Here is a 12290-nt window from a genome sequence, read left to right on the forward strand (position 1 = left end):
CTAACTACTTTTCTGCGTTGTCTTAACATATACTGTCAATGTAATTCTATAAAAATATTAGTATGAAATAAAATACGAAATTGAAGTAAATTCAATAGAAAATAGAAGAAGAATAGTGTAGATGAAAATGGTTTCTAGATATCTTTCCTCAGACTCATCCCCTATAAGAACATATGCTTGAACCCCATAGAAATGATGGCCTTCCCAAAGTAGACAGCTCTGCCCTATCCACGTGTAAGGCATCCATTGGTGCCAAATGTACAAGGGCGGCGCACCAAACAGACATGACATTGCTGGATCAAAAAAAATGTTGGCGAATAAATATCCATATGATTTGTTTTATTAAGTTCATTTTTTATACTATTAAAGATTTCCAAGTAAATCAAAGATCAAGTATTAGTAATACTAATGATGTGGATAATTAATGCTTCTTCCATCCCATTTTAGTTGATGTATATTTACTAGTCCCCAAAGAATATGCACTTTGGATACGATGAGTCTTAATTCAAAATTGGTAAAGTAAGTGAAAGGTAGAGAAAAAAAGTAATTAAAGTATTGTTATGAGTCCCACCATATTAGAGAGAAAAAAGTTTTCAAAATTGGAAAGTCTATATTCTTGTGGGAGGGGGAGTATATTTTAGGCATGCGCGCTTAAGAAAATTGACGTTTATAATCAAATGCACATATCACAAATCCGAGTATCAGTTTAATGTGTGTAGGTCTGAAATTCGGGTGCTAGTTCAAATATGTGTAGATTCGGTTAATTAGAGCATCCGCAGTGGCGGACGTCAGGCCGGCGTGGATAACTTATATGACTGAGTTGTCGACATGTTAAAATCATATTCGAAGTTCCAACATACAAATTCTGGTGGCAGATGCACGCGTCACTCACATTGTCGTTTGTCGAACAGTTTGTCCATGTTGGCATTTGGTTTCGCCGTAGTTGTTTGTCATTATTGAAAAACACTAAAAATATGAAACTTAAAATATTCTCATTCAAATTCAGAAAGCTATTCAAAATTGAAGTGACAATTATGCCATAATAATTTATAGCTTAATGTAATTGTGTAGGGATTGTGATAGGATATTGACAGCATCTGTTAATGAAGAAAATAAACCATGGGGTGGTGGTGGTGGCGGCGGCGTGAATGCTTGTTGTCACGCCGTCCAAACAAAACCTTTGAGCCAATATCAGCCACCCCACGCGCAATCAATAACTATTTTTACACAATACTATAACTTCTCTCTATCTATAACTATTTTGTTTTTTGAGGGAATGTGTAAATTAAAGTTAAATATAAAAGTGTTAGTGCGGTTTTGCTTCTCCTCTTCAATTTCTGATCATATAAATATGCATACATATCACTCTCCCCACCAAATTAACCAACATTTGATAACTTGTTATCATTCATTAGCATTGCATACTCATCACCTTCTCTCTCTATATATACACCAATATATATCGACACACCATTCTCCTCTTAGTTTCCCTCCCTCTCTCTCAAGAACGGAACGATCTCAAGACCCGAGCCTCCCGGTTAGTACAATTCTCTTTCTTGTGCTCGTAGCTTTGCTCGGAACGAGCAAATTGCTTCCTCGTTTCGAGAGAAAAAAAAGGCAAAAACACAATATACGTGTTTGAAGAAATAGAGAAAATACTCCTACTTCTGTTTTACAATAGTTGAGCCACATTTTCTGATAGTTTTACTGTATCTTAATCATTCCATTTCAGGGCAAAAATCAACACACTAAATATTTTTCTTTGTTCTCTAATCTACTTTATCATCTTTTCATTTATCTATTTATTCTCTTTCCACTTAACTCACTAAATACACGGAGGAAATATATATTATAAAAACAAATATGTTAGCTTACTAATTATATGTATATTGTCATAAATTATTTAACAAAGAGTATAGGGGGAGGGGGGGATGGGTACTGAAAACACCTTCTACACCAGGAAGCATGGAGTGGAATGTACTCAAAGAAAACAACATGCTCATGTCTCTCTCTCTCTCCTCTCTCTCTCTAAAAGTCAATGTTTTCGGCCAATACCATCTATACTTTTGTGTTCAATATACTTTCTCTTAATCACTATACATGCAAGTAAGTGATTGGCCTATGTTACTAGATAGGTGGGGGTGGGGAACCCCACCCCACCACCCACCCCCACCCCCACCCCTAAATTTCCCTCATAAACCACTGTGTCAACACATGTTATCAAACATTGCTGGGACCATCATTCCATTTGGCTCACGAATGGATATGCAATGAATCATTTCATTTCTTGGATCAAAGAGTTGTGTGAATTTCACTAAAGTGCCTTTGCACACATTGACAAATATATCGCCCCCACACCATTCTAGTGCTTTTCATGATCTCTAAATCAATGAAAACCTTTCAAAGATTCATCTAAATACATCTCTCTCTCTCTCTATCTCTTTAGATCGAAGAAGAAGATGGACATGGAGTCTTGCGTCCCTCCCGGCTTCCGATTCCACCCCACCGAGGAAGAACTCCTTGGCTACTACCTCAAGAGGAAGATCGACGACCTCAAAATCGACCTTGATGTTATCATCGAGGTCGATCTCTATAATATTGAGCCATGGGACATTCATGGTAAGTAACAATTTAATTTCAAGTTCGAGTCCACTGTAGCGCACCTAAGAAAAAAAAATAGATTTCCAAATTATATATACATATATTGTCAATTTGTCATTGCCTCATTACATGATGCTATTGTGTGTGATTAATAGATAGGTGCAAATTTGGATATGAGGAGCAAAATGAGTGGTACTTCTTCAGCCATAAGGATAGGAAGTATCCGACCGGGACACGGACCAATAGGGCGACGACAGCTGGATTCTGGAAGGCGACCGGAAGGGATAAGGCGGTGCTGTCCAAGGACAAGATCATTGGCATGAGGAAGACGCTTGTGTTCTACAAAGGGCGCGCGCCAAATGGCCGGAAAACGGATTGGATCATGCACGAGTATCGCCTTCAAACCTCCGAGCACGGACCGCCTCAGGTAATTGAAACTTTGTGATTTTAAAAAAATTAAACAAAAAATATCAAATCATTTTTTAAAATTATCTAAATTTGGGTTCATAAACATGTACTTAATCCTATATAATAGGATCAATTTCACAATTTGGTAGTTTTTGTAACTTTATTAGTTTGAAAATGGTCCTTTTGAATATAGTGGCATGCTATGTTACTTGAATTTCATGTGAAGAACCACTTTCTTTTGGGGTGTAATGATTTCAAGTCTCCCATTCTTTCTTTCTTAGAGCACTTTCTAAGGTTCAAAAACTAATGACAAAATTAACTCAATTTCTCTTTATTAGTATTTTCCACATTCTCTACTTTTTGTTACATTTTCATGTTACACCTCGCTTCTATGCAACGCTAATAAAAAAAATCTCTTTTATTATCTTTTTCTCTACATTTTGAACATCTAAACCCTAAAATAGAGAATTCAATTCTTACAACGTTTTCATGTTAAATCTCGTATCTCGTTTTGCAGGAAGAAGGGTGGGTCGTCTGTCGCGCGTTCAAGAAGCCAAACCCGAGCCACAAGCAAGGCTACGACGCTTGGAGCTACATGAGGTCAAACATGAGCAACGCCAGCAGCATCAACAACAACAACAACTATTGCTACAGACCTCCATCATATCCCAACATGCCTAATTTCGACCAGAACCTAAACCTCCACCACCAGCCCACTTTCATGGCCAAATCTCTCGGCCAGATTGTGGAGATACCGAAGCTCGACAGCCCCTCCATGTCCACGAGCTTCGCCAACGAGGAGGCTCACGAAGACATCAAGAGCGGCTTTGGAAGCCATTTTAGCAGCTTCGATTATAAGCATCAAATGATGGGAACGACGTCGTTTGACTACGCGAACATGGCGCCGTTGGTCCCACATGGTGATGAGCTGGATGATCAAAGCCATTTGAGCCATGTACTTGAATGCTTTCCTGACTTATAGATGGTTGCAATTTTATTTAGGTTTTTATTTAGAGGGAAAGGGAGGAAGTTGTAAAAAATAACAAGACTTTCGTTGGTAAATTTGATCAAAGGTAGCTCTGCCTTTGATCTTGCGACGTAGGCTGATTATTGTTGATTTTGATGATTCTTGACTGCTTTTTTTGTTTGTAAGCAATTGTGAATTTTATTATAATATGAATATTATATGTGTTGTTATTGATTGCCTCATAGTGAAGATATAGTGCATCTTTTTTTTCATGGTTTTTTTGGGTCTTCTTTTCATACATTTTTTGAACTATGTATTAATATTGGAAATTAACTATGATAAGTATGTCCATATCTGAATATTATTTTATCAAGAATCGTTTTTAAATACTAATACTGTTTTCTTTTTGTTGTTGGATCACTTGAAGATCATCTGGTCATTTTCAATATCATATAACATAGAGACATCAACAAGCATAAAACAAAGAAAAAATTAAGTACATCCTTAAAAAAAGATAATATTATGCCCCATATCTTAAAATTTTATCATTAAAAAATAAATGGTTTTATTTATAAAGAGATAATATATCTTTAAAAATCACTAGTATATCCTTAAAAAAATGTTAAATGAAAATATCTTAAAGATAGGGATGATCTGTATCATACTAACCTACTTGCTATAGTATTATGAAATATTTTTATAAATTAAATTTGTATCGTTTTTAATCCAAATTAAGCTCATATTATCCAATATTTGTATTTCATGCATAATTACACACACTTGCACAACTCATCATAAATTAAATTTTGTACCGTTTTTAAGGCAATTGGTCGCTCTTGAAATTATTTTATTAACTTTAATTAGCTATTGCCTTGTTCATATTGAATACTATAATTTAATTTGGCTTGATTGTAATTTAAAAAATATTTTATTTTTGACCTTCACATTCCTAACACGGCTATAGTTCTCTTTGGCTACCAATTTAGTGATTATATATTTATATGCATTCAAAAGAAATTATGAACTTCACAATCTTACCTAAAAAAAATTCTAGAGTTTTTCTTTCATTTACAGAGTCGAGTAAGTAGAAAAAGAATTGGGCTGGGTCGGGCCAACTCGGGCTGGGCCATCTAGCCCAAGGGTAAAAACCATGCGGGTCAAATTAATTGTTTTCCGTATAAATTTTACAGTCCTTCACTAAATTTTAAATTGTCTAGTAATATCAAATATAGTAAAATAAAATTATTAATTCTGAAATAGAAAATATTAATTTTTCAATAATTAGTGATAAATTAAACTACTTTCACGGATTTAGGTCATAATATTTTGCATGATTCAAGATACAAAACGTGGACATGATTTGAACGGATTATCATGGTTTACATACACTACATAATTTTAGGTTAAGAGTAATATGGTAATCCCCATATCTCATAATAGATGTCACAAAAAATGTCACATTTTATTTTTTAAAAAAAGTTTTCTCTCACATTAATATAAATATACTATTTTCTCTCTTCAACCTAACACACAAAATAACATCTCTTAAAATCCTGTGTCACTTCCTAAGTGTGCCATATATTATGAGACGGAGGAATTACTATAATCAAGCAAAATAAAATACAATATCAATATTAAATTTTTGTTTATAAATGCGTTTATAAATAAGAATAATAGAATCCAAAAGGCATATGCTACATGTGTTAGATTAGATTAGCTCAAATAGCTGGAGATATGATCCAGCAACTCCAACTCCCTAAATTTGCGTTTGTTTTTTCAAATTCAAACAATTATTGAACAATCGTTTACTCCTCTTCCACACCTTCTCTCTCTCAACTTTGATCCTAGGGTTTGTTTTTTGTATGAACAATATCTACCCCTCATTTTTGTTGCTTCAATTTTGATGATATATAAACACATTCACGCAATTCCGTTATCTGCCCCTCTATTCCAGCTCAATTTGATGAAATTCCCCCGATTCCAATTGCATTAACGAATCTCCCTCAATTTCTGAGCGCGTTTCTGAGCGGGGGCGGTTTCGATCTGCTAATCGCAGGATCAGCAGGAATGATCGATTCCCAAAGCAATTTTTCGAATTCGTGTTTTGATCATAATGAAGGCTACTGAAATCCTGCGCAGTTCGTCGGCTCCCAACGCTTTGTTCGAGTCGTTTTCAACGTCGTCTGCGCCATCGATTTCCATGGCGGCGCCGCGGGGCGTGTACGCGGAGAGCGGCGGCGGGGGGAGGGCGTTGGATGAGGACAGGGAGAGGAATGCGGATTCGCCGACGGACAAGAAATACAGGGCGGAAAAATCGCCGCCCTCGAGGTGGGAATTCGTGGCGGCGTTGGGGGTATTTCTGTCATTTTCGTCGGCTCTGTTGTTTATTTACCTTACGATGCCCGCAGCGGATTACAATATCCTCAAGCTGCCTCGCACTCTTGCAGATCTTCGCTTGCTCAAGTTAAGAGCTTTTCTTATTTTAGTTTTTAAATTTAAATTGGTTGCTCGATTGATATTTTTAGGCTGGATATTGATCGATGGTAGGTATAGCTTTAGCCCAATTTGCTTTTAAATGTGTTTCGATTTGGATTCTGAGGGTTGTATTATGCAGTGTTGTATGTGTCTATTCATGAGATAGAGTTAGACAGTTGGCTAAAAGTGAAAGAAACAGACTATATGTGATCAAAAATCCGAGACTCTACTCAATTTGCTTTTAAATGCGTTGCCAATTTGTATTTTTGAGAATTGTGTTTTGCCGAATTGGAATTTGGTTTATTGATGAGATAGAGTTAGCAGAATGTAGGAGCAGTGGCCGAGAATCCAAGAGTGATCATGGCAATGCACCTTGATTGTGCTGTTTGTAACCATTTTTCGGAGTTCTACAACATAATTTGGAATAAGGTGAAAAGAATAGTAAAGGAGAAATTAAGATTAAAATGTCTAGTATATAGGGTTTATTGATTTATTTTAGCATAGAAATTAGATCGATGATTGATAGCTTTAGCTCAATTTGCATTGGAATGTGGTTCCTATTTTTGTTTTGAAGAATTGCATGTTGCTTACTTGATATTTTGTTTATTGTTGATAAAGAGTTAGAATGTAAGAGCACAAAATATATGTCACTGAGAGTCCGAGATTATGATCATGGCAATTCACTTTGATTAGCTTTGTTTTAAATCATTTTTCGGAGTTTCACACCAGAACATGCTAAGTTAAAGAATGATATTTCAAGTTCATCTCCTGCCAAAAACAGACTAACATTTATGAGAAATGTAAGAAACTCAACTTGCATAAGCTATATTGTGTAGATACCATTAGTTCTACTCAATTCTGTTTGGATTTTTGTAATGGTAGCATTGTGACATTTATATCGTGTTCCAGAGATCATCTTGGTAGTTATGCCCGACACTACCCAGCAAAGTTCATTCTTGGTTACTGTTCGACATACATATTCATGCAGACATTTATGATACCAGGGACAATTTTCATGTCCTTGCTAGCTGGAGCTCTTTTTGGAGTTGGCCGAGGCCTCTTTTTGGTTGTCTTTAATGCCACTGCTGGTGCATCGTCTTGCTATTTTCTGTCTAAACTAATTGGCAAACCCATTGTTGTCTGGTTGTGGCCTGAAAAGCTGCGATACTTTCAGACAGAGGTGCGCTTCTCTCTCCCCTTTTGATCTCAAGTCGCAAGTATCCTATGTAATATCCCCACGATTCATTTGATCAATGTGGTGTGGTGCTGTGCTGTGCCTGTTTGGCTATCGTGTTAAAATGGATGAACGGGAGAGAAAACTAGTTAGTCTACTATGTGTGTGTGTGAGATAAAAATGGCTTATGTATAGGTTAAATGTGGACACCTTGGATTTTGCTTACTTTTTAAGTATGTTAGATGCATCAATGATTCTGGATATGTTAGCTAGTCCCGTTATCCAGAACTTTTTGACTTTGACATGCTGATATTTGTCTTTTATTGATAGCAGATAGGGAGGCATAGAGACAAGTTGCTCAACTACATGCTCTTCCTGCGAGTTACCCCAACATTGCCCAATCTTTTCATCAATTTGGCTTCACCAATTGTAGATATCCCATTTTATATCTTCTTTCTCGCAACAGTCATCGGTCTCATACCAGCCTCCTATATTACTGTCAGTGTAAGTCTTTTCACTTTCCTCAGTCATACATATCTCTTTCGAAGTTTATTATGGCTATTGGAATTGATTGGATAAGCATGCCTCGTTTTCATTGTTTAGGCTGGGCTTGCACTTGGAGATCTAAAGTCGGTGAAAGATCTATACGATTACAAGACCTTGGCTGTGCTTTTCCTCATTGGGTCTGTTTTATTATTCCCAACCCTCCGGAAGAGCAAAGCAAGTGTATGAATGGATCGGGTCGTGTATTTCCACCCGTCTCAGAGGAGTCCTGGGAACAAAAGGATTCCTTCATCCGGGTGAGTATTGAAGGCTATTCATTTATTGTTTGAAGATAACACAGCAGAAATTGTGAGATTTTATATTGAGACATGAAGCAACACATGATGTTGCTGTATGTATATATATTTATTCAACTCAAATTTCTAATGTCAGCTTATAGAAATAGTTATTCTTGTGTTTGATCCATACATCATTATTCAGGGGTTATGCTATTCTCATAGATTATTGTGTTCATTTATACTACTTATCTCATTTACCTCAATGAATACACATTTGTATCATAACCAAATCTTGAAGAATACATAAATGAGACATAATATCAGAATATAAAAATTCGACACAACATAACAACAAACAAGGAAAAACTGCCCAACAGTTACACCTGAAAATATTGCCATAGATAGAAACGAACATCTATTTCAATGTTGGTACGAAGCAACATTTCTGCCATTTCTATAAATTGGAAACACATTTCTAATCTTCTTCAAGTCATTAACAACCTCTGCCATCGACATGCGATCTCTTGGAAGCTGCATTGAGCATCTCACTCCAATCCTCAGAATTGAAACAATGCAATCCCAATACTTTTCATCCACATTAAGTTCTTGATGCAGAAATGGATCCACTACTTCCATTACACGGTCCTTCAAGGCAGTGCTAACCAAGTCTTGGTGATTTAGGCACCCATTAAATGCATCACTTGTTGGTCTTTTGTTTGTGAACATCTCAAGCAAAAGCACTCCGTAACTGTGTACATCTCTCCTTGCGTTGATGCAATGTAGTTCATGCCATACTCTAAGCCAAATACATAGGCAAATTAGCTGTATACATATAAAGAAAAACTTGATAGTTAAAGAGTCTAAAGTTTGAAGTAAACCTGGAGCAAAGTAGCCTATGGTACCCATTACTGCTGATGAACTGCTTCCTTCTGTGGATGCCAAGCTCTGTGAAACAATTTTGGCTAATCCAAAATCACCAACTTTGGCCACCATGTCTTGATCCAAGAGAATGTTACTCGGCTTCAAATCTCCATGAATAACTACGGAGTCAGTAGCGCAATGCAAGTACTCAACTGCAGATGCAATATCAATAGCAATATTCAGTCTCTGAATAGCACTGAGAGCTCCCTTGCCTTCATTCTCATAATGCAGCCAATTCTCGAGGCTTCCGTTGCCCACAAATTCATACACCAAAGCCTTAAAATCATTCCCTTGAAAATCAGTGCTGTCACGTACACTCACAATCTTGAGCAAGTTTCTGTGTCGTATGCCTCTCAATGCATTGGATTCTGATGCCAAACTCTTACAAGCTCCTCTTACATTGAGATTAAGAAACCTTCACTGCTACATCTGTCTGCTCATCATCATCATTGATAGTTCCTTTATACACATGTCCAAATCTACCTGCACCCACTAGATTCGTCTCCGAGAATCCATTTGTGGCATACAAGAGATCTCCGTAAGATAGCCTCAAAAACTCCAGCAGTTGGAATATTGAGGTTCCAACATTTTGCAATGTTCGTCGCTTGTAGATAATGATCACACATAAGCACACTGCAATCGCTAGGCATATGGCTCCGACAATAGTTGGGATCAAGATTTTCCCAAAACTTTTCTTGTTGGATTTTTGTGAGGATAGACAAGAAGATAGGTTCATAGTTGCAATACCTCCGCACAAATCTTGGTTTCCTTTAAGTGAGATTGCACTCTCATTTTGGAAAACTCCAAGAGTTGGGACTTCACCTTGCAGGTTATTGAAAGAAATGTTGAGATACAACAAGCGAATCTCAACCAGAAATCTCAACCAGAAATCTTGGAATCACTCCTGAAAGGTTATTCTGTGAAAGATCCAAATATTCTAAACCTCTCAAAGCCCTCAAACTATCAGGTATCTCACCTTGAAAAGAATTTCTCTCTAGGTGAAGCAAGCTGAGCATCACACAACTCCCCAAAGAAGGAGGAATGGTTCCGGATAATCTATTGTGGGACAAGTCCATGTATCCAAGATTTCTCAAAGCCCCAACTTCTGATGGAATAGTACCCGTCAAAACGTTGTGAGATAGGTCAAGTCCAATGGAGATGGAGGAAAGCTTGATGATTTCAGGAGGTATTAAGCCACTGAAGTTATTGTATGAAAGATTTAATTCTGACAAGTTGGTACAGTTTGCAAGACTTTGAGGTATACTCCCAGAAAGATTATTTAATGCTAAGGAAAGAGCGTTCAACAAAGTCAAGTTGCCCAATGAAAATGGCTTCTCATTTGTCAGTCTATTTTCATGGATAGTGATATATTGCAAGTTATGGAGTTTTCCAATGGAGGAAGGAATCAGGCCTTTTAGATTATTGGTATCAGCTAATAAACTAGTGAGACCAACAAGGTCTGTTAGCACAGCACCCACTTCTATGCTTTCAATTAGGGAAGAGTTAGAAAGCGAAGCTGGAAGCGCTCCACTGAAATTATTATAATTCAAATAAAGGCGCCTCAACTTAGGAAGTGTAGAGCATATGTCGACAGGTATGTTTCCATTGAGTCGATTGAAATCAAATCCGAAGTGCTCGACACTTGGAGGATTGAAGAGGCCTAATGGAATAGAACCAGTTAGACCATCGTCACTCATAACTAGAAACCATAATCTACTAAGCCGAGTGAGCGACTCTGGAATCTCTCCTTGAAACTGGCATGTTCCTAACGAACGTCGTAACAGATCAGTGAGGTTTCCTAGGAATGGCGGAATAGTCCCGGAAAGCATGTTTACCGACAAGCCTAAATGTTGGAGTCTGACAAGAGAAGCTATCTCGGGGACTATGCCTCCGGTGAGCTTATTGTCAATCAAATTCAGGTAATAAAGGCTGGTGCATTGTGATAAGTTTGTTGGGATCCCGCCTCCAAAAGAATTATTACTAAACTCGATCACTTGAAGCCTTCTAAGACGACCAATCTCCTGAGGGATTAGGCAGCTGAAGGTGTTGTTTTGCAAGTCAATGACTCTGAGAAAAGAGAGGTTACCTATGTTAGGCGAGAGCAATCCCACAAGGCCTTGAGACTGCAGAAACAGAGAGACTACTCTGCCTGGATGCCTTTTGCTGCAGGAGACGCCGTTCCACATGCAGAAATGCACTGTTTCGTTCCATGAGCTCAAAGCATGCAGTGGATCGTCGTGTATGGAATTCTTCAACACCAGAAGAGCTTCGAGATCAGTATGGTTGTTTGAATGTGAAGAATAAATGGTAGTCAAGAGGGTGAAGAGAATAAGAAAGAGATTGAATGTGAAGAATAAATGGTAGTCAAGAGGATGAAGAGAATAAGAAAGAGAGTAGAGATGACATGGTTTTCTGGTTTCGTCAAGTAGTAGAATAGTTTTGCTAGCTTCCTTAAATATATAGAAAGATAATCTATCCAATTTTCCACAGCTAAACTTGTGTTCATACTTAAAAGGACTCGATTTTTAACAACAGTCTACTTGATTAAATATCTTAAATTATGTTATAGTACTAGTAAATTGGGCTTTGAATTTTTTTTCTTAATTGTATTAATTCTTCGAAGTCCATTAAAAATATATTCTCATCTTAAAATATTAATTAATGTTAAATATTAGTAATATTTTTTATATATCAAAATAAACTTATCTAAATTAAATATACTTATATGAAGTAAAGTAAATATTTCTTAATTTCTTTTAATTTTAGTTTTAAAATTTAAAATTTCAACCTTATTATTCATATTTATTTTTTTTAAATTTTCTAAAAATTTGGAATGTTATAGAAAAATTATACTACTATTTCAACCCCACCATAACTGATTTGTATTCTTTTTATTACGTCCGAACTAAGGTATGTCATTTTTTTGTTTAAATATAATACCATTATTCTTTCTTACTTTATT

General features: G+C 36.6%; 3 protein-coding genes and 1 pseudogene across 3 annotated transcripts; 2 read left to right on the top strand and 2 right to left on the bottom strand.

The window, feature by feature from the left end:
- Positions 1-1400: 1400 nt before the first annotated feature.
- Positions 1401-4206, top strand: LOC121781261 (NAC domain-containing protein 30-like). Its single transcript, XM_042179004.1, has 4 exons — positions 1401-1537; positions 2447-2619; positions 2757-3028; positions 3527-4206. The coding sequence occupies exons 2-4, from the start codon at positions 2460-2462 to the stop codon at positions 3989-3991; spliced, it is 897 nt and encodes a 298-aa protein (XP_042034938.1). The 5' UTR covers positions 1401-1537; positions 2447-2459; the 3' UTR covers positions 3992-4206.
- Positions 4207-5675: 1469 nt separating this feature from the next.
- On the top strand, positions 5676-8642 carry LOC121780662 (uncharacterized membrane protein At4g09580-like). Its single transcript, XM_042178280.1, has 4 exons — positions 5676-6439; positions 7361-7631; positions 7959-8129; positions 8229-8642. Exons 1-4 carry the CDS (start codon positions 6090-6092, stop codon positions 8355-8357), a joined length of 921 nt encoding a protein of 306 aa, XP_042034214.1. The 5' UTR covers positions 5676-6089; the 3' UTR covers positions 8358-8642.
- Positions 8643-8827: 185 nt separating this feature from the next.
- Positions 8828-10064, bottom strand: LOC121781384 (annotated as a pseudogene).
- Positions 10065-10194: 130 nt separating this feature from the next.
- Positions 10195-11514, bottom strand: LOC121781385 (receptor kinase-like protein Xa21). The gene has a single exon (XM_042179133.1). The coding sequence runs from the start codon at positions 11512-11514 to the stop codon at positions 10195-10197; it is 1320 nt and encodes a 439-aa protein (XP_042035067.1).
- Positions 11515-12290: the final 776 nt, after the last annotated feature.

Source organism: Salvia splendens, chromosome 20 (genome assembly GCF_004379255.2).
Source record: "Salvia splendens isolate huo1 chromosome 20, SspV2, whole genome shotgun sequence".
NCBI classification, from domain to species: Eukaryota; Viridiplantae; Streptophyta; class Magnoliopsida; order Lamiales; family Lamiaceae; genus Salvia; species Salvia splendens.

Coding starts and splice junctions, on each gene's coding strand:
- LOC121781261 (XM_042179004.1), top strand. CDS start 2,460: ATGGACATGGAGTCTTGCGTCCCTCCCGGCTTCCGATTCCACCCCACC. Junction 2,620..2,756: donor TGAGCCATGGGACATTCATG/GTAAGTAACAAT, acceptor TGTGATTAATAG/ATAGGTGCAAATTTGGATAT. Junction 3,029..3,526: donor CCGAGCACGGACCGCCTCAG/GTAATTGAAACT, acceptor CTCGTTTTGCAG/GAAGAAGGGTGGGTCGTCTG.
- LOC121780662 (XM_042178280.1), top strand. CDS start 6,090: ATGAAGGCTACTGAAATCCTGCGCAGTTCGTCGGCTCCCAACGCTTTG. Junction 6,440..7,360: donor GCAGATCTTCGCTTGCTCAA/GTTAAGAGCTTT, acceptor ATCGTGTTCCAG/AGATCATCTTGGTAGTTATG. Junction 8,130..8,228: donor CCTCCTATATTACTGTCAGT/GTAAGTCTTTTC, acceptor TTCATTGTTTAG/GCTGGGCTTGCACTTGGAGA.
- LOC121781385 (XM_042179133.1), bottom strand. CDS start 11,514: ATGTGGAACGGCGTCTCCTGCAGCAAAAGGCATCCAGGCAGAGTAGTC.